At 41.4% G+C, this 22,711-nt stretch overlaps 1 protein-coding gene across 1 annotated transcript; it reads left to right on the top strand.

The window, feature by feature from the left end:
- Positions 1 to 15,437: 15,437 nt before the first annotated feature.
- On the top strand, positions 15,438 to 18,682 carry nfil3-6 (nuclear factor, interleukin 3 regulated, member 6). The gene is made up of 2 exons (XM_029508318.1): positions 15,438 to 15,700; positions 16,580 to 18,682. Exon 2 carries the CDS (start codon positions 16,682 to 16,684, stop codon positions 17,894 to 17,896), a length of 1,215 nt encoding a protein of 404 aa, XP_029364178.1. The 5' UTR covers positions 15,438 to 15,700; positions 16,580 to 16,681; the 3' UTR covers positions 17,897 to 18,682.
- The last annotated feature ends 4,029 nt before the right edge of the window (positions 18,683 to 22,711 follow it).

A 22,711-nucleotide genomic window follows, 5' to 3' on the forward strand; every position in this document is an offset into this window, starting at 1 on the left:
AACTGTTGCAGCAAAACATCTTGCCCACGCAATGGTGTAAGAAAGCGTGAACATGAAGAAACTCCATAAATAGCACTGTGGTGACCAGGCCAACTCAGCGAGGTAAATGGACGTAAAGTGGCGTGAAATCCACATGGTGTTAAAGGGACAGGGAGTGACGTGGGTGAATAGGAAAGGAGAAAAAAATGTAAGAAAATATAAACAGCAGGGTTTGGCCTTGTGGTGGACTGGTGACCTGTCCAGAGTGAGCTGGGATCAGCTCCAGCACCACCTGCAACCCGAAAACAGATAGATGAACGAACAACAAGATCGTGGGTGCGACTCACGCCAATGAAATGACAAAATTAAATAATGTGCTGTAAAAACTTTAAATTAACTTTGGAGTGAAATTTCACTCCAACCACACATGAGAAGAGTCTCAGATGTCCATGCAAAACTACATTCCTTGGTGGAGATGAAATATGGCAGAAAGTAGTAGGGAGGGTCAGTCAGCAATAGGGTGGCATGTGATATGATCAAAGAGTGAAATGGGCTGCCACATTCTGGATCATCTGTGAGGCTTTCACTGCGCATGAAGGGATAGAAGAATCCTGCAACCTCAAAGATCACTGTGGCACGGACCTAGAGTCAGGTCGTGCAATAAATCTCAAAAGCCCTGATTTTTCCTGTGCTGTACAATGCAAAGCAACATGAGATGGTTTGAACCCAAATAGAAGGGGATTAGCTGCCCCCCCCCCGTGGTATGTGCTGCTGCTGAAACCCTCCTCCACACTATCTAGCTCCTGTCTTCGAAAATCTTAGTCCACTTTCTGTTTTCCTTATTTCAGTGCTCCCACCACCGCCGATTCTAACTGACAAAGACACTGCCATTTCTCCTTTCTCCTCTGACTGTGCACATGCCAGTATAAAAAAATGTTGACCTCCAAAAGAAGTCTCTCCCGATTCAATTAGCTTCACTTATATACCAACACTAGGAACAGAGGTAAGAGTTTGGCTGAAGACAGGTCCACTTCCTAATCCCTCTAAAGCTATATATACACTCTACAAACCTGTGACTCCCTACCCAATATTCAGCTAGAAAGAACAATAGTTTTAAAGCAAACTGGAATATCCTCCTGTCTGGGCAAGGGCTACATAATCAGGGGGTTCTCCAGCTCCTGACTTTTCATAAGCAGCTGCTACTTCAAACAAAATTCAAGATGAAGCTTAGACGTTCAGATGCGGTGTAACTGGCAATTTTGGAAAGTCCACCGTTATGAGGATAATATGACATGTAACTGGATACTCTGCAATCCTGCTTTTGTAAAAGGCTGGCAAGTACAAGAAAGACATGCTAAACAGTTTCTTCACTAAAGGCCAAAAGATGCCTGAATTACATCTTGTGATGGTTTGACGCTACAATATTTACATAGTAGCACAGAAAAAAGCTGAAGTTGAAGTTGAACTGAGTTTTCAGGTCACGGCTAAGCAGGGTGGTCTCCGGTCACAGTGACCTCAGCACCCTCACCCTGGGACAAATTCCTTTTTCCAAATAAGATTGTAATCTCTAGCATTTCTCTTCCATCTCCTGGCTGCTGGCCTGGGTGGTTGGCTCAGAGCATCAGGGGACCCGTTTGGTCTGAATTAAGCTCTTTCAGTCAACTGTTCAAAGCTCTTTTTGCATGGTTTGCCTCTCTGGTGGCTGCAGCTGAAATGCCTCAGTCTATTTCAGGGTTTAAAGAAATGACAGTATTCTCGCTTGACTCTCATGAAAATCCTTTTAATCCACTGTATGGAACACCACGGGGATTAAGATGCAGTTTGCATTACATAAAAGTGAAGATCACGTCCTCACTGAATGTTCAACCGAACAAGGAAGCCTCTGATGAGACCAACTAAAAACTCTTTCAGTGTTTAGTCTGGTGGGAATTACACTCGTAATAGAAACACTTTATTAGGGGCTTTGTCAACATAATAGTAGTTAGAGGCCCACAAACAAGATATCAGTCCGTAATGTTTCTTCTTTGCATTTATAAAATATAATGAAACAAACATAACAAGTTACCAATACCTTTCTTGTCAATCAAAAAATACATTAAACCATTCCTTTTCAAAGGCAGTTAAGTCTTTTACACAAGTCCACCTTCATATCACAAGCATAAGAACATTACTCACATGCTTTAATGTCAGTCTAATGACAAAAGAGCGGACTGTAATAAAGTGTTAGTATTTAGAATGGAGAGATTCCTCATTTACAATCATGATTAATCATTCATAAACTGCAATGTAAGCAGCGTGCTTCACAGAATCCTGTCATCATCTATTTTCTCTGGTGTTCACAATCATGTTTTCATTGTGGACATAAAAAGATGATGCTGAGTGCTGCGAGCAGGAGACACTTCAGGAAACATGACCTTAGTTAGTGACAGGAGCCTGAGCATTCACGTAACAAGAGCCACTTGATGTTACGAAAGGTTAGGGCTTGCTTCATAAGAAACTTTGCTTCTTCTTATATCATTTCATCAGCTTGATTCACCATATGAGTAAGCCAGAGGGCTATTAATAAGATGGTACATCAATTCCTCTGTCATACAAATAAATCCCTCTTGTCAAAGAGCAGAAGATGCTCTTAATGTAAGGTTCAACATCACCTTCAAAGGAGAAGTATTGAATTATACAAGAGTTTTGTCATAATGGCTGAGCACTCTTACTCAATAGATAATCTTTTTCAGAAAGCACAAGATTTGTTTCATAAGTAGATATCTTACAAATGAAAGCCCTGTTCAATGAGTAGTATCTTTTAGAGTTTGGGATTGTGTTAGTGATTCTGTTCCATACACGGGGAGATGACAATTCCTTGAAGGTCAACATTAACCCTCGTTTCAGCCCCATGCTTTTTTCTTGACTCTCAATGTAGTTTGTGGAACTGTTAACAGTTATTGTTTGCACAGCAGAGACTACAATCGCCTGGAATATTTTTGTCAAATTTTTCTTTCGCCCTTTTGCTCTCTTTTATAGACACATATTCTTGACTGATAATAGAGGTCAGGGTTTCGGTGTAAAGACAGAATGAGGGGGGTTTACGTTACCGCAGGTAGTCAGCCATTCATTTATCTTTCCAGATCTACTGTATGGTGATTTTGTAATTATTAACATTCAGAGTACACAAAAATGAAGAGAAAAAGGAAAACCCGAGCATCACGTTTGATGCGTAGTGGAAGGATTAGACACACAAAGCCTTGGCCCTGTGACACGACGTGAAGTCACTGTTTTTAATATTGATTGTCTGCTTTCACAGACACCACTGTCCAACGACATACATGTTCAGGTTAACTAGTGACTCTAAATTGTCCGTAGGTCTGAGTGTGAGTGTGAGTGGTTGTTGGTCTCTGTGTGTTGGCCCTGTGATGGACTGGTGACCTGTCCAGGGTGACCCCGCCCTCACCCAGTGTGAGCTGGGATTGGCTCCAGAACCCCCCACGACCGGGAAACGAATAAGCAGTAGAATATGTTAGAATGCCTGCTTACAGTGTAATCTGCGTGGCGTGCCTCAGAGGTGCAGGGCTGCGCTGCGTACACTCTGTAATGTCATGTCAAAGGATTTAAGCATTATCATACAAACGAACTGACTCCTGCCAGAAACAATTTTGCCATCTGCTCGTACTCATGCGATGAAATAAACCTAAAGTAGAGAAAACGAAGCTCTTTTGTCATGGCTGATCTTCTACACTATCAGGCCCTGTGGGAGGGCAGCCTCGGGTGAACCTGGCCACGCAGGACACTGTGCCACTGTCATGCTGCAATGAACAAGGTGGAAACTGGGCCATCTATATCTGCACTACCGTCTGATTATGAACAGATTATGCAACCGCACAGCATGTTTTACATAACCGGCTTTACATAACATCCATGTACTCCTTCTGTATACACCCTTTGTTCCCAAATTAAATTATTTTATTGCCTCGCACCCCCTTCAATCTCAGCCATCTACCTGGCACCGAAACAAATATGTTAAGTACCTTTGACACCTACACTCCCACTCTGAGTGAGATTTATATCTGTTTTCATCGTGAGGCGAAGCTCGACGCCCTGTTGAGTTTCAGCAACATTAAGTTCGGGATCTACATCAGTGTTTGGACAGGATGGTGTATTTATATAAAGCGACAGCTTCTGCGATGAATGCTGTTCAGTTGGTGCAAACAACAATAAGCTCTTATTTCTACAGAAACATTTGGTTACATTGATGAAACAATACTGTCTGACAAAATGCAGCGGACTCTCGCTTATGTTTTTCAAAATAACAATTTTATACGTTTGCTTGTATTGTATTTATTGCACTCAGTCAGGTGGGGAGGGAGGGTTCTCAAACAAAGTCACTCATTTGTGTCATTTAAGATTTGTTAGGAGCAAAGAATGTAGGCCAAATGGTTGTTTCCTAGGAGAGCTTTTGTTTTGATATTTCACCGTGTGCTCGTGTGAAAGCGGTAGAAGAAACTGTCATATAGTCAGACAGTTGATCTCATACATATCCCCACATCATCAGATTACTAAACACCAATTCACCGATCGCTTTATCACATAGTGGTTGGCTGAAAATTCACCCTGTGGCTGTAACCACAGTTTATTAGCAGCAATAATAATGAGTCAAATGTTTGCTTTGGTTTTACCTTTCATGGATATATTATTTTGGGTGTTATGAAGAAGGGAACAGATGGCTGTAGCTCGTCCAAATACAAAACCTTTTTGTTGTTGTTGTTTTTGTTTTGGTTTGTCTGGTTGCCTTGTACTGAAGTGTTGGGGGTTTTTGATTAGATGACTGAATTATGGTCTCCGGACAGTACACGCTTCACATATTTTCCTATTTTATTTGCATAAAGCTTTTCAACAAGAACCCCCTGTCACAATATCTTTATACGATTACATCTCTTAAAAAGGCAGACATAGTGCCTTTTAAACATCATCATGTGACACAAAAAGCATTACACTCACTAGTCCACTTTTACAGCCTTGTTGTGTTTACAATCACGATGTTACAAACTGTTACTATGTTTGACAGAGAAGGCTTTTTTAAGAAGAGGTCAGAGCTCAATTCAACTGCACTGTGCAAGTTTAGCAGTGATGATATCGAAGTCATGTGATCGAAGTGTAACAGGTTAAGTAGTTTTGCACCTGGTTTCCCATTTGATTGGGAAACCAGTCAACTGAGGATTCAGGGTAGACCACATGTTCCTGTGTTCCACAGACAAAGCAACGCTATGTTGAGCATAATCTCCCGCAATTCCTCGATTTTCACACTCCAGTGTGACGTCCCCCCAGAGAGCGTGCATGTCACATGTCACACAGTAAGCAACACTCACTGAAGATAATTTGATTTCTTGCAGTTGTATTTTTGCTAAATGAATACGATGACAGTGAGCTTTAAGGACATTCCTCTTCTAACTCCTGTTTTGCAGGCTTTATAATGTATTTCTTCTTGACTGACAGTAGAGATCAGTGTATCACTGCAAAGAGTGTCCTGGTCACTGTGGGACATGTGGCCCAAAACAGGTGCTAACAGACAACAAAGCAGCTGTTGTCTTTTCTTTTATCTCTTCTCCTCCCAGATCTGCCAAGTCAGAGCAACAAAGCGAACCTTCAGCAGCAGCTCCCTGAAGTGATAATTATTTAAAAGAAAGCTGATGTGTTCTTGTTCCAGTTGCATACTGACTGTCATCAGTCATTCTGGGAAAAATCTGAGAACAAAACAAACTCATCCATCATGTCACATGGAGTTTTTCTCCTCAAGACAGTTCAGGTCATCTTCCCTCTGTCCTGGTGCCAGACGTGACAGATACTAGAAGACATTCAGTAGCTGGAAGGTAATTCTGGTAATTTTATATCTGCTTGATGAGAATTTGCAGATTTCCCTGTGATTTCAACTAATCCTTCGTCACACTCCCAAGAAATGTCCCCTCTAACATATGTAATTTGTGTTATGAGCATTTCATATGCCAGTCCCCACCCCACCTTCACCCTAAAACGATCAAAAGTGGTTGCTTTGGTAACAGCGTGACGTATTTGAGAGCCTAAGAATAGAAGCGTGAGGAGGGAAGCAGGTCTGAGGCTCTTGGCTTCAGCTTCACAGTCAGGCTGAGAGCTTTCCCAATATGTGTCACAGGCCAGGTACAAATGATGCTGGCATTTCTGTCTGATTAGGGAGAAAACAGCAGGGTCTGTGTTGACACAGCATTTGAGAGGTCACCTGCTCGTGGCTTCCCAGTTACTAAAAAAATAAGTTAAAAAAAAAAAAAAAAAAATCGCCTGGCTGATGGAGCTGTGAGCAGACTGAGGTCAGCTGAGGAATCACTGAAACATTTGGTAGAGGCGGAGATATAAAATGACAACAAATTATCAATAAACATATAACCACATGCGCACTGACACATGCACACGCTCCGCTTGTTATGAAACAAACCCCCCCCAAGCCAAACAAACTGAGTCATGGCCTATTTATAGACACCGCAATACATCTCTTGTGTATGAGCCTTGGATAGGCACTGTGCATCCGTGGTATAGACAAGTTGTTAAATAAATGCACATTCCAGGGGAACATTGATTCATAACATGAGAATATTATCTTTTTAAGGGTTTTTTTCTTTCCAGGCAAACAAAAATAATACCCAAGCTTGATGTGTTTGTATTTGTCATCGTTGTGAAAGAGAAAACAGGCACATTGGCTTTTTTTACATGATGTGAAAGTATCACTTCCAACTATGGAGCTACTTGTAGCTCATAAATATTCACTTTACATCTTTGCTGTTAGTAAAAATGAAACAAAAACAGGCACAGACAGGCTGTTTTCCTTACTGTGTTATCCAAACCAGCCAGCTGCTGCTGCAGTACCTTTGTATTTACTGCACAGTTATGACGTAAGAGCACACATTCATAAATCATTTCTTGTTTTCCGATTCTATTAAGACCGCTGAGAGGGAAAATCCTGGGCTAAGCAGAGTCACCGTGAGCTTCTCAGACATGTTTTCACATTTCAATTACAGCACGGCTCAAATGAGGTATCGCCTGTTCATTAATCAGCTTCAGAGGTATTTGAAGATTTAGTTAACTTTAGTGCCAGATTTGCCTGTTTCTGTAGGTTTTTATTCCCACCTCAATGGGGAGCGCAGGCAACACACTGACCCAAAATCACCCTCAGTGTAACATTGTTATAAAAGTGAGTTTGCGTGGTTGAAAAGTGTTGTATTTGTGTGTGTGTGTGTGTGTGTGTGTGTGTCCAAGTTTGGGTAAAGCCCTGGATAGGTGCGGTGCTGCTGGTTGTAGCTTAATATTAAACATACAGAGATGTTCAAAATGAAAGGTCTGATGCCACTTCTCTCAAACTGTCGGGAATAAAGTAAAAAAAAAAAAAACAAACACTTTTAGAGGGATAGGTAAGTCACATTTTCAAGGACAGTGGAGTCAAAAACAGTCTTTTTAAAATAGAGACTTGTGTGCAACTTTGACAGCAGTGAAGTAGACCTATTGGGTACTGTACTTGAATACATTTTTAAATATCTGCATCTTCACTTGAGTACTTTGAGGGGAATGAATACTTTTACTTCACATGGCATCTACATACATCTATATAACTCCAATACGTTTCTATAAAGAGTGGATGAAATTTCTTTTTAAATGTGATCTGCGACCTGTAAGTCGATAGGGAGCCACCGAGAATGTTTTTTGTCAGCTAAGACACATTCTTAAACCGAGAGTTGCAACTGATGCTCGCGCATATTACCAGAGGTGTATCAGAGCGCCGCCATCCAGTTGGGAGGACCGGCCTGGAGACTTAATTAATAAAAAAAAAAAGAGAATGGCAGTGTTTATCCTTTTGTCGATTCAGTCGATACGACACCCTCTATAAGCAAGGCAGCACATTCAGTAGTCTGCATCAGTCAGCAGGCTCTGTCAGCCGATTTTGGCAACTATACAACAATGCAGTGACTTTAAATCGAACTGTAGAAAGAAAATGAACTGAGCCTAAATAAAAAAGGAAAGAGGAGGAGGGGTAAACAGTTCACATAAAAAACACAGTGTAGGAAACAGCTCCTACTATCTTTCATAACATTGGTTGACCAGTTCTGAGAGTTATCGCATTGGGTAACATTACACAGCAGGTGAAATGAGGCAGAGCTGCCATGTAGCTGGATGATAGGGAACTGGTGCAGCACACTGTGTCGCTGTGGAGGGATTTTCTGCTAAAGCACGAAAAAAGGTTTTTGTGACAACATAAAATGCACATTAAAGCTCAGAGACAGGGAGATGACCTGAGGACACTGAAAGTGGCAATAGAGCCGGAGTATATGAACGTGTAGGCGAAAACAAAATGAAATAGGGGCTGGAAAACAAATCAGAGATGGTGTTTTTTTAAACAGATGTCGCTCAGCAGAAGGCGATCGACTTCCATCTATGTGACCTTCTTTCGGCAGCAGCTAAGTGTGTCACCAGAGTGACGGCCTCCTCCCATCCCCGTCCTCCTCTCCGGACTTCCCCTGTGGCCTGGTTCAGAGTGTATTTTAAGATCCTCCTGCAGGGGACTTTACATAACAAGTCTTTGCCCGTCAACTTTGGCTAACACTTCCCGGCTCATCTGTCTGACTCCCAGTGGCTGTTTTTGTAAAGCTGGTCAGCTGGAGTAAACAGTCTTGCTGTGAGTCTTGTCTGTGCCACCTACTTGGCAAGAACAGAGCACAGATATTTATATCCATCCAGCCACCCTGCTGCCCACTGTTGCCGCAGATATAATCTACCCCATGGCTGATGAATTATGAAGAAAGCCAAGAAGCACAAACGGCACTGTCTGGGGCGGTGAAATATCATTCTGAAAGCCTTTTTAAATGTTCACTTTAAAAACAGTTGAGTCTGCTGCCAGGCTGGCAGAGCTCTCCACTGGTTTTATAACCTCCACTAATCATCTGTTTACTGCAAGTGAAACAGATCCAGAGGCATATTACTGGTGATATTACACAGGGCAATGTACATGTGCTGTCATTTCCTGACCTAAGATTTAATTATACAAGAAAAAAAACAAGAAAACATTTACATTTCTGAGACAGTTTTGTCACGCAAGTTTTGTTGGTACATCTTGAAGCAACTAACTGGAAAACAAATCCATTTCAGCTCATTTAAAATTTTGATTTGCTGCTGATTGCTCTCAATATGTGATTCTCAATATGTGATACTTAATTGATGAGTTCATGCACTTGTTAAAAACAATAGAAGAACATGTGCAGACTTTCAAAATCCTTATTAAATTTGGATTTTGGATTTTTCATAGTGGTTTTGTAATCAGTACTTTTTATTAGATGACAGAAAAAGTAGCAACACAGGTAAAATAAAGCTGTGGTAGTGGTAATGTGGTGAATCCCTATTCCCTAAATTAGAAGTGTTAACATATAATTTATTTATAACTGATTTGTTCTTCAGCTTTTGAATGTTTCCAAAAGACTTATTCATTCATCCATCTACAGGAAAACCAGCTCACACTGGGTGATGGACCGGTCACCCTGGACAGGTGACCGGTCCATCACGGGGCCAACAGAGACCAACAACCACTCACACCGACGGACTATTCACCAATTAACCCAACATGGCATGATTTCTTTGGATGGTCTCTGCACAGAAAGGCCCCAAACCGGGAACCGAACCTGTGACCAACAGTGCTAACCACTATGCTGCTGTGCTGCCCCGAACAGACGTAATCAAAATAAAAAATGTTGTCTTACAGGTTTAGAAAAACCTTAACACACGACTTGGACGTTTTGGGTCAATGCGTTGCTGTACTGTTCTAAGGTCATTTAACCAAACAGAAACAACGTACTGATCGCCTGGACTTACTGCAGAATAAAAAGCTTGTAAAATATGATGTACTAAAACTACAACAGGAGCCACTGACATTTTTATATCTCTATTTTGTCATGAAGTTTGGTTAACACATCACACAACGAAGATCTTTATTTCTACAGAAATCTGACATGGATCATCAGCAGCTATCTTGAGGACAATGTCAAGTGCATATGAGCCGAGGCTGATTTTCCTCTTTGAATGAGCAGGAAAGTATGTTGTCAAATGTCAATAAATAAATAAATCCTTCTGCTGTCTAAAAAATGGACTTCACACAAGTAAGAGCTTCACATGATCAAGTGATCTGTTTTCAAAATAAATCCATTCAAGTAGAGAACTCACGGGAATGTATAGGTCTTGAACAGGTCTTGACCGAGAAATTCAGAAAACCAGTGCTGTTTCAGTCTATTCATGCCATTCATAAAACTACACCTCTCATCACTACATGTTAAACAAAAATATAATCTGGGCCTGTATTGTGTATCCCACAGACACAGAGGACAGCATCTACATTTATAAAGCCTGGAGAGGGAAACTAACATCAGATGTTAAAGCCTCCATCATTCTTCATCCGACAGGAAAACCAGCCAACAAATGGAAAACAATTTCCTTGCTCAGATCTAACTCACATACTTTTCTTGTTGTCCTACAACGCAATGCTCATTTAACCTTGAACTTTTAATCATCATTAATCATACATTTTAACTGATGCCCTTTAAATTACATCTTTTGTTTTTTACATAATGTTCAGTTTACAGTTTGTTTGTTTTTTTTTTACCGTCAACATGACCAAAAATCCCTCCTGTAAATATTTGCCCTCTCACTTGAGGCAGGAGATATTTTTCAGTGGAGGCTACATGCTGTTTACTGGGTTCTGTGCACCCATTTTGCCTGCGGGTCATGGCTACAAGGTGAACTGTTCCATAATAAGAGCCTCTGCTAGAATGTCAAGAATTCAGCTTGAACTTGTTGAACTCATGTGGTCTCTCCTCTCTTTATGTTGTTTTTCCTCTAGGTCAGTTGACTGCAACCCAATCTGCACTGACTGACACTTGTCTTGGGTAACAGCACTTTGAGGAAAAACAAAACTGTCAATGCAGTGATAGAAGTCTCCACAGGTGCTCTGCAGATCGAAGCATGCAGTAAACAACTTCCATTTCATGTGGATTAATGTCTCATTCAAATGGCCATCTTGGAGATGTTTTACTGGAAGGTTTGAAGTTGATATGTTGCAGTGCTAAGATCTTCACTTAATATTATTATTTTTTTAATTTCCAAAGAAGTCCAAGGTACAACAAATTTCTCAAGAAGTGTGACACATATTTCAAAAGTTGAGCTATTAACCAGATGCATGTTGTAACTCACTTCCTGTTGCATAAATCAACCAGAAGCACAAGGCGAGACAATTTTCTTTTATAACATTTAAAAAGTTTAAAGACCAAAGTACTTTACACATTGAAATATACAACATGAATATGTACATTTATATAAAGACTATAATTAAAGCAATTAGATGAAGTATTACCATAAAGAGGGGGCAGCAGAGCGGTATAGTGGTTAACACTGTTGCCCCACAATAAGAAGGTTGCTGGTTTGGCTCCCTGCCTGGGCCCTTTCTGTGTCGAGTTTGCATGTTCTCCCCGTGCGTCAGTGGGTTTCCTCCCATTTTCCAAATAAATGCATGTTAAGGTTAGTTGCCTCTAGCATCCCCCACGAGTCAGAAACAGATAAGGGGTGGAAGATGAATAATAACTGCGGTATAAAGAATCATCACAGTGGGAGAAAAGTACTGGGCTGCATCCCAGAGCTAGTGGAGAAAATTAGGGGCTCCTCCAAGAAGATTACTCGGTGGGAGTGCATTTCACTGGCACACCCAGTCTTTTTGTTAAGGCCATTACATCTGCCATTTCATTGTTCAATCTGTGTCAGATTTGTAACTTTATTGTACAGAAACATCCTGGCATTGTTGCAACCCACTGGTGCACTGATGCACGCTACTAATGTAATTTACTATTCAATCATTTCCCAAAGACAGACTGACCTGCTCCATTAGAAACAACTATCGGCACATGGGTGTGCACTGCTGGTGGGTGTGATCCATTTTATTCAGCTGTGAGGTTTATAAAGCCTGCAACGCACAAAATTACATGTAGTTTGAACAGCTATTATGCCTGGTGCTGTGGTGTGGATGCCGGGACCATCTTATACGGAACACAACGTATGCCCAGTATCTTCCTCTGCACTCATTAAAATCGTTCACTCTGCTGTCAGCTTCCAACCAGGAGGCCTCTCAGGAGCACATAAGTATTCGTCTAGACTCACGTTGCTCTCTGAAACTGAACTCTCATGTTTTATGCGCATTGCAGAAAACAACATATTTATATTAGTCAATGTGCCAGTCAGCCATAACATTATGACCACCTGTCTAATATTGTTTGTGTCCCCATTTTGCTGCCTAAAGAGCCCTGACCAGATGAGGCCTCCTCTAGACCTCTGACTTCTGGTGATCTGGGGTATCTGGCACCAAGACATTAGTAGCAGATCATTTAAGTTCTGGCAGTTGTGAGATCAGGGTGTGAATTGTGAGGTCTGGGGAATTTGGAGCCAAATCAACATCTTCAGCTGGTTGCGGTTCCTCAATCCATTTGTGAACCAGGAAACAGCAGGACACATTATCCTGCTGAAAGAGGCTGCTACTATTAGGGAATACTGTTTCTACGAAAGGGCTGGACCTGCTCTGATTTATGGCCAACCATCCACATAATGTAAAAGAAAACCTGACTCATCAGACAAGACCACTTTAGTCCATTGCTCCAATTCTGATGGGTGGACATGGGTCAGCGTGGACACAGCTACACCTCCACATACATACACAGCGATTTGTGATGCTCTGTGCCTTCTGATAGATTTCTATCAGAAGCAGCATTCTCACTTTTATGCAGTTCCAAGGTGTTTTTGAAGATGGCCAATCCCCAGCCTCCCATCTGATTCTCTAATCTGGGTAACCACTGATCTGGATCTACTGCAGAAAGTTCATTGATTACGGATCAGTGGCTCACAGCGGCGTATCAAACAACCTAAACTCTTAAAGAGCATAATTTGACAGTGTTAAATGAGATGACACTCCTCTCCTATCTATACAGAAGCCCATCAACATGAGGCAAAATGAAACAGATTGGCTCCATCCAAAGATAACACAACTCCACTGCAGTACTTGTGAGAATTAAACAGTTGTGGTATAATATGTTGCTGTTGTTAGACACATTTTTCAATATTTAGACAAATCCCAAACGTAAGATAAGTTAAGTTGATACCATCATATTTACCTTACAGAGATGACAATTACTGATCCTCTCACCTAAGTTTCTACCAGAAAACAAAAGAATTTATTTCTCATAATTTCAAACTATTGCTTTAATTCCAAAAGTGGAACTGAACTGTCATTGAAATCACGCGGATACTGTCAGTGCAATTGTGACAAACCACCATCATAAAGTATATATTTTTCAGTTTCCTATGGTGCAACATTTATGTGGAAAGTTCCACATTAACATAGTCTTGTTCAGAGCAACTAATGTACTGTGACTGTACAGGCACTGGCCTCTGTCTCTATCAGAAAGCAAAGGTGGCCAAACAGTGGGGGTCAAGGGGGCTCAGAGTGTATCTCACTGTCAACCATAGCACGTTTGCTCAGAGGGTTTACATATGTGATACGATGTGGTACATACAGTTCATTGTCTCCTGTATGCACACAAGTCTTCACTGTAAAAACAGAGGTCAGTTGAGGATTTCCACCAAGGCTGCTACGCTGATCTCATACTTGGCACACAAAGCCACGTGTTGCTTGCTGCCTACATACATGTATAGGTCTCATCAGGCTACAGATACAAACCCAAACACACACGTACACTCTAGTGTCCTAAATCTAAGGCATGCTGAGGACTGATTCCACTTCAGGGCAAGTCAGATGTTTTGTAATCCACAGGATACAGCTCCTGTAAAGATGTGGACAATGGAAGTTCTGTTGCAACACTTTTATACATCATGTATTATTATGTGCTGTGTGCATCTGTAAGTATGACAAATTAGATCATTTTCCATAGTTTGACACTGCTGCAGCAGCGCTTCAGCCACGAACTGCCTGTCTGACCTCAATTAATCTTTATGTTGCCGTAAATGCACTATTTACGCATCCTGTAGTTTCCTAACATTTTCCCAGAATGTAATGTTTATCACTAAATGTCCTTAGGAAAGTTTCCAGGAAAAATGTTTGCTATACGCCAGTCGCAAAAAGATCAAAGCAGTTTAAATGAAAACACTTTCATCTCTTCATTTCCTCTTAAGTTCCCTAAGACTTTCTTGTGACATACATGACCAGATTTACCTCTTTATGGGGCCCCAGGCAAAAATGTGCTTTCCTCACATACTGCCCTCTGTTGTTGCTCCTGTTGCCTCCAAGTGCTATGCAACAAGTACTCATGTGTATGAATACTTCATAGAAAATTGCGGTAATCTGATTAAATACTACTTTCTCAGATCCCATGAGCACAATGTAAACTAACATATTAAAGCTCATGTCATTCACATTTAATCCCTATAGTCACGAGTAAGGGATCATTTATTCAAAATTTACTTCAGAGGGAGTTATTTTTATGTGAGTTTGATATCTAATTGCTGAGCATTTCTTTGTTAATCCTAGTGTTTTTCATTGTTACGTGTACTAAAAAAGGAAAAATTAGCTATTATTCCCTGAAGCAACATACAGAAACGGTATACAGTTATCCCACCAAATTAAGGTTTTTTGTGCTATCCTATGAGGTGATGTAATACATTTGGGTTTAAATGCTTTATCAGGTGTCACGTATCATGTACTGTGTGCTTTCAGTTATTACAAGCCAAAGAAAGAAAACACAGAAAAATCCATAGCGTATTATTATGTTTTCTGAGTTAGCAGAAACAACTGTTATGCCTGTATCCACAAATCATCTATCAAACAACTGTTTGTGATACATGCCACCGTTCAAAATCATGCTCATAAACGACTGTCTAACTGTTTTAATATGCAGTTGCTGGAATATGGACTGCTCTAATCAAAGGGCTTCCTGTTCCTGTTCTGGACTGTAAAACCCCTTCAGGCATATTCTGATGCATGTTCTGATCTATTATTCTGTCTAGGTCATACACAAAAAAAAGTTCTTGTTTTTTTTTTTTTTTTTTTTTTTTATGTGAATTATGAGCCGTACGTTTTTAATACGCGACTGACTCACAGCAAGAGCCACTCCAATGCCGGAAGAGTCACTCAGGCGCAGCATTACCTAATTGTTAAAGGAAGATTATTGTGTCAGAGGGGGCGGGGCGAGGTGGTGTCAGATGATGACGGTGATGATGAAGAAGACGAAGAAGGAGAAGAAAATGATGGTGATGATGAAACAGCTATGCTGTGTGAAAGTCGATAGGAACTTTCCTTTGGTTAAGGGGGGGAGGTGTGTGTGTGTGTGTGTGTGTGTGTGTGTGTGTGTGTGTGTGTTGGGGGTGGGGGTGGGGGTCACACAGGGAGGCGGTCTCAGAAACACACACACAAACAGGGCCCCGCTGGGTCAAGTGAGGAGAGGGACCGTCCTGAGCTGAACTCCACGTTACAAATAGGAGCTGCGGCATTCCAAGTGGAGCAGAGTGGAGGTGCGCCACCGACGGTAATATTGAATAACAGCGCGGCGTGGATCTGCGCCATTAAACCACAGATGGAGTCAGAGACACGCGCCTGATCCTCAGCACGACCCGGAGACGCTCGGAGACGCTCGGAGCCGCGGATGAGTCACCGGAGAAAACTGGTCTTTCTTCAGAGGTAACATTCTTCTTCCCTGGGAGGTTCTCGGCCAATAACACATTACATTAGTTTGTTTTTCTAAATGTTCATAATTATACAGGCTGCAATGGAGAAAGCGACGGTTAAAGTTTACAACCTTAAAAGGTCCCGATTAACTTGAGCGTCTCAATAGTTATCGTATTTAAATTCGCATTTAACTTGTAAATGAAACTCCTTGAATTGTTTAAAGACTTCTGTGTTAAAATTCCGAGCTGATTTGTAAATTAGTTTAATTTTTCTTTTTTTGTTTTGACCGCTTTTTATTGCTTATACTGCATGGATATGGATAAAAAAAGGCACTTCTTTATAATTAAATTTGGCTGCACCATGACCAAAAAAAACAAAAAAAAAAATCAAATACAAAACAAACAAACAAGCACAGCAGATGCCTGTGACTCTAAATGCGGGTGATGCTGAGTGTAAGTCAGGTCAGGTCCAGTCAGTGAGGCTCAGTGCTGGAGAACCAAGTCAAACAGCTCACAGATTACATCTTCAGGTCCTGTACTAACACCAGAGTAGGTTTAGAGTTTATCAGGTTAATGGCACATTGCAATAAAGATGTTTTTTTTGGCTTCTTTTTTGTTTGTTTGTTTGTTTCGTTTTGTTTTGTTTTTTTTTTATTGTTGTTTGTCTTTAAAAGGCTGCTGTGCATGAAGCTAATGCTAAAGTTTTGAATGGAGGATTAGATTTGAATCCACAATGCACATTGTCCCATATTAATGGTATAATGAGCCTGCCAGGTTATGGTACAAGTTGCTCCCCTTTTATTGGAGAGATGTAATGAGGTTACATAATATTGTGTTGTAATGGCTCTTGCATAACCACTAAATCCTTCTTCTCCTTTCCTTCCTTCACTAGGTGGCACTGTTGCTGCATCCTCTCTTCCCAGAGATCCCGAGTCCAGTGAGCACTCAGCACCACAGAGCATTACCTTCCACCCTCAGACCCTCGACCAGCCTGATGTTTGAAGAGGAGTCCCAGCAGATGAGGCAGCAGGATGTGGTTGTGCTCCAGGCGCTGGAGTCCCCTGCTGCAGTGTCTCCAGGAGGGCAGGGAGGTGGGGGAGCAGGGCCTCTGTCCTTCACAGATGAAGCTGTGTCCATCCTCACCTCCAGCAGCCTTTTGGCCCGCTCCCTCCTAGGTCGCACCTCTGCCGTCAAACGCAAAGAGAGTCCTACCTCCAGCATCCGACGTAAACGTGAGTTCATCCCCCATGACAAAAAGGATGAGGGATACTGGGACAAGAGGAGGAAGAACAATGAGGCAGCTAAGCGCTCGCGGGAAAAACGGCGTGTGAATGACATGGTCCTGGAGAGTCGTGTTTTGGCGCTGCTGGAGGAAAACGCTCGTCTGAGAGCAGAGCTCCTAGCTCTGAAGTTTCGCTTTGGCCTGGTCAAAGATCCCTCCAATGCTTCCATCTTACCCCTCACTACAACCTCTCAGCACAACGCTCAGACCTTGACTCCCAACTATTATCTCGGTGGTGACGGGGGCCTCCCAAGCTCCTCAGTCACTCATCCCAACAGCCAGACAAGCCAGATGAGCACGCGGTGCTCCAGGGATGCTAGTAATATGTCAGAGGACTCTGGATTCTCTACACCAGGTGGGTCAAGTGTGGGAAGCCCAATCTTCTTTGAAGACCGGCTGAGTGATCACGAGAAATTATCACCACACAGGGCGGAGGAGTTGGGCTATGACCTCCACCACTCCCCTGCTGAAGTCCACTACACTGCAGAACTCACTGGAGGGAAGCTGGACCAAGCTGAGGCAATGAAAAATCTGCCTCACAAGCTGCGTTTTAAGACGCCGGGAAGCGGCGATGGGGCTGATGCTTCAGGGGACAACAGCAGTGCCAGACGAAGCCCAGCATTTCCCACAGGTTCAAGAGAGGCGGTCAGCAAAGGACTGAATGTAACTGAAACAAGAGTAGGCCACTTTGCTGGGCCCTGGCTCCAGCAGCTGGAGGGAGAGGAGATAAAAAGGGGGAGACAATCCCCTCAATACAACACCTCAGCTGGCAGCTATAGTCTCCAGCCTCCTCCCACACAAGGACAAACTGAAGTCCAGTATCAGCACGAGAACACTTATCTGAAGTCCCAGCTCACCTCTCTTAGCGAGGAAGTTGCTCAGCTGAAGAAGCTTTTCACAGAAAAGCTCATGGCCAAAGTCAACTGAGGACTAATGCTGTGTGTCATTGTGTCAATGTCTAGACCATTACAAACAAAAATATGTTTTACTGAAAGTGATGCTATTGAAATTCCACACAAAAACAGGAGAATTGGAGGATGCAGATGTTTTCAAGGACCTATCAAACTCAACTTTCATGTCTAACAGTATGTTGTTTTTATTTCATATCCTGTATTATATTGTAATAAATATCTATAAACATTCATCTCATAACTTGCTGTCTAACAATCACTTAATCATCATCTGAGTCTTACCTGTAATCCTGTTTTTTGTTTTCATACACTGTGATAACTAAAACCGTACAACTGCAATTTGAGAGAATGCAGCCTCACGCCATTTAAAAATACGCTCTGGTGGTTGGGAAACTCAGCACTGCAGCAGGATGTTAACACAGCATCATGGCGGATGTGTGTGTGCAGTTTTGTCATTAGTGGATTAACTAACTGCTGAGGGAGGACTGTTCAAACCCTGTGAACAAACACAGTAATTACTAAAAAGAAAAAAACAATCTCTCAAAGCATCCATTAGTCTTGAAGGCCAAAGTTGAGGTTTTTGGACGTGTTTATTTCATCGCTTGTTATGTGTAAAAATGCATCAGGTCATTTTCATTTCAGGAGCACACACTTTAATGTACTGTTTTGGTGTTCAACATCCTGTTCCAGCACAGTTTGAAGATATTTTATAATTGTTGTCTGTATTGCGGTGATGACAAGAAGTAAACATCTGTTGTGTCTCTGTATGTTTTCATTTTAACAATAAAGAAATTTGACTGATTCTGCATTATGGTGGTGAGTTGACCTACTCATATATGCTTATTTCAGCCTTCCCAACTTGAATTGTTGAGTTAAGGCATTTAGGAAGCATGAAGATACTGTTGATTTGTGTTTTGTAGTCTTGTTTGGGAAATGAGCCTCTATTCAACGCTAAGACTATTTCAGCACTTGTTGCTTTATGTTTCATGTGAATCCCCAGGCAGTTTAAAAGTGCAATATTAAATCTGCAGAGCTCAGACTTCAAAAACCAACATAACAATGCCTGGCATACATTACTGTGCAAAGCATCCAGCACTCATGTTAAACACTGGAAAGTGAACACACAAAGGCTCTGCTGAGTCTAGACTTGATTTGCCTTATTAAAAGATAATGTGTGCAACAATGAAAGAATAAGTCAAACAGGGTGAGGTTTGACTGACAAGTGCTGACAAATGTAGACGGTAGCAAGTGCAGTTAGGCACTTGGCAGGTTTCTCTCCCACAGTCTCAAAACCAGCTAGACAGACAATGAACCTGCAATTACGCAACTGAACCCAACTAATAGACCTTCATAACATGAGAGCTTTCATTTTACCAACCTGAAGGGAAATTCATGGTCAAAGAGGAGAATGTACAGTCTTAAAATGACAGGATCGTATAGTCACATGCTGCCGCAGTAAAGGTGTTTAAGATTCATTTCTAATGTGACAGTATGTGATAGGTTTAATGGTACCACAATTTCCGTTCAACTTGGTATGCATTGAAATGTGTTACCCACTAAAATCATGTCACTTTTTTGTCAACAGGGGGCAGCAAAGACAATATCTTCTGCATGGCGCTGGGGCACCAGAATATCTGCTTCACTATGTAAGTCATGTTATAGGTCAAAGCAATCTTTTATTATTCCTGCATGCTGGCAAGGTAAATGTTTTGTAAATTAGTGACATGTACATTCAGTGACAGTACACACATATTTTTCTTGCCTCTATGTTTCTGTATTTTCACGAAAGGCACAATGACTGAAGCTCAAATACAAGAAGGTCAATTTCATTTAGAGAAAATAAATGAATGATACAATAGGGGTTTCATTATTAAAAGCATTATTATTTTGTTATGAGAAATGATCATGTAGATTATTGCTCTTGTCATATGTCCCCATTGTTTTATTTTGACAGAAATGAAGCTCTCATCTTTTTTGCTTCAAAAGTATTCATTCTTGCTTTTTGTAACTGGCAAATCAAGCTAGGATGAAAAGATATACATACTGTAATTACATGACCTTTAGAATTTGAACACTAATTTTTCTTCTGTTGAATTCTTCCCACATCAGATTTTAAACATTTTGCAAACATTAAAAATTCGGAGTAAATTGGCGGATCCTGTAGTGACACAAAAAGGTAATAAGGTAGAAGCGAGGCAGACACTGCAGGTGCTGAGAGAAGAAGATGAGCCTGATTTAATGAATCTACTGCAACATGCTGCTGTTACAAAATCATCCACACTATGCGCCCATACAAAAAAAAAAAAAAACCCTCAACCCCACAACCCCCCCCCCCCCCCCCCCCCCCAAATGCTGTTGCCCCTTTTTCTTCCAGTGAAAGGATAAAGCCTGTTGCTAGGCAGGCAGTGCGACAGTTGCCATGGGAACGCTTGCAGACATAGCTGTAAGGGGGAAAACGTTGGGTAGGGTGGGGATAAAGATGGGGTGCAAAATGAGAGGGAGTGATGCGTAGACAGCAAGTGAGACAGCGAGACTAAGTGTGCTACGTTTGGGCGTGTGTGTGTGTGTGTGTGTGTGTCTGTGCGTGTGTTTGTGGGGGGATGGGGATCCAAGTTCATGGCCAATGCCTCTGCTCCTGCACTGCTGTATGTCTCCTCTGGCTAAAGAAGGAAACAAAGACATGTGTAGGAATGGTGATCCATATTTAGCTTTACTTGAGGCCCCATATTCAGGGTTACCCTCTGCTGCAGTGTCACAGATGAAGAGAGGTGGGAGGATATTGTGGCTTTAGCAACTGTACAAATCTGGACAAATGTGTGCAGAGAATTCCAAATGAGGAGCAAAAAATGCCACTTTATAATGGCAAGCAAGCAGTTATGAAATCTATTTAGCAAACTACAGACAAGCACAAGAATAGATAATAACCATGGTGTCAAAGTCCACCTGTCAAGGACATGATTATGCATTCATTATTTCAATTAATGAAATTACTTACACCAAAAATGCCAATGTTACTGTAATGTGCAGAAATTAGGAATATCATTAAGTCTTTGTAAGAAATGACAACTGTGAGAAACCAAGAGCAAGTCTTGTGAAAATCCACTTCCACTGACACCCATCTTTTAACAATGCCATGCAAAACGATACAACAGCTTTTAACTTTAAAAGGAAATAATGAATACATCCGTAGCAGAAGTCAGCTGTCAGGGCATCTATTCAGGCACTTCTTTCCTCAGTTTAAAATGCTCTATGGATAATGTAGTGAGCTTTACATGCACTTAGACAATGAGCACAGCTTAGCCACTGCCTGGAGCGGGACACTGAAGGATCACAATCTGACACGTGGCGTTGTTTCAATGATAGCTCAAACCTCACGGTTTCTTTTGTGTACATTGTCAACTGCTGCACACAAGTGCAATTTATGTACTGCTTGCAGCTCACGACCTACATTAGAGCAGAGAGAAAACGTTTTGAAATAATGACTAATAAAATAGTCATCTAAATACATCTGTGACGCCCTCCTAGGGTGAGTCTCTCTCTCTCCAACAGTCCCTTACATGCCAGGCTGATAGGCACTCAGCTGTTTCAAAAACCTGTGCTTCAGTCAAAGGATAATGCTAAAATCAGAGGAGCAACATGATCAAAATAGTTTAACCGCCCTTATCTTTGTGTGAATCTCTTCCATTCTTTGTGCCTGCCAGCATGACTGACGCACACTCCTGCTTGTGATCACTTTGGATCAAAATACTCACCTTGGATATAAAACATAGTTGCATTCAGTCCAGTTTAATGAGCTCATTCAACCCCGTGTGGCTGAAGTAGATTCAGCTTATTGGTACGATACAGAATCAGCCTCTGTGATTGTTAAACCAAGTGTCCAAGTCAGAATGAGTCAAAAATGAAATCACATACACACAAAGTCCTTTCCTGTGGTGGTTATACAGAAATGCTCAGTTGATTAGTGCCATGGGTAATGACCATGCGACAGGTGGTGATAAGGGCCAAAAAAAAAAAAAATCCAGTGTAAACAAACCTGTTGATGAATACTTAGGGCGGAGACCAACCACCTTCAGTGTGACCTGAATGTGATGCTGCTGTGATATGACGTTTCACTGTGTATTGTTTTGAGTCATAGCTGTTGCAAATACTTTCATATCAACAAGGTAGAAGGTGAATGATCCAGATTGTTTTCAAATAGTGTCAGCCAAGGACACTTAGTCAAGGGCTGCACCTCTGCAAAGTCTGGGCTCACTTCACAGTTTGTACAAGTACTCCATTACAAGCATGTGGCTGATGTCGCTTTGTACTCTAATACATGAATCTGACAGATAGGTATTGGGGGATTTTATATTTTCCCTGTTTATTATATGTGTCAAGAACAACACAACATTTCTTTCCATTTCATTTGCATAAAACAATCTATAACAAGAACAACATCTATGACAAGATATAATGTGTAATTTTGTGAGTTTAGCTGCTGATTTTCTTTTTGACTGATTGAGGTCAAAAGTATTGCTAGTTAATTAAGCCTTAAGCCTTTAATTTATCTCGTCGAAGGAAACCAAATCAGACCTTTCCCCAAATATCACACAATTTAACTTGAAGAGGAAACAAACAGGAAATAGATGAGCTACATAAAAAGTCAGGTGGCATTGTTGTAAAACTAGTCTGGTAGAATCAACCTGCATGCGCAGAGGGTGATAATCTGCTTTAGCTACACCACAGCCCGGCTAGTTTCTGTGTGTTTTCATCTCACAATGCATTTTTTTAAAAATATAATAATCTTATTATGGACGTCATTGGCCTTCAACTGACTGAGTCTGGCACTGAG

Source organism: Echeneis naucrates, chromosome 8, assembly GCF_900963305.1.
Source record: "Echeneis naucrates chromosome 8, fEcheNa1.1, whole genome shotgun sequence".
Lineage (NCBI taxonomy): Eukaryota > Metazoa > Chordata > Actinopteri > Carangiformes > Echeneidae > Echeneis > Echeneis naucrates.

What these genes read in the sequence shown, in the direction of transcription:
- nfil3-6 (XM_029508318.1), top strand. Translation starts at nt 16,682, where the DNA reads ATGTTTGAAGAGGAGTCCCAGCAGATGAGGCAGCAGGATGTGGTTGTG.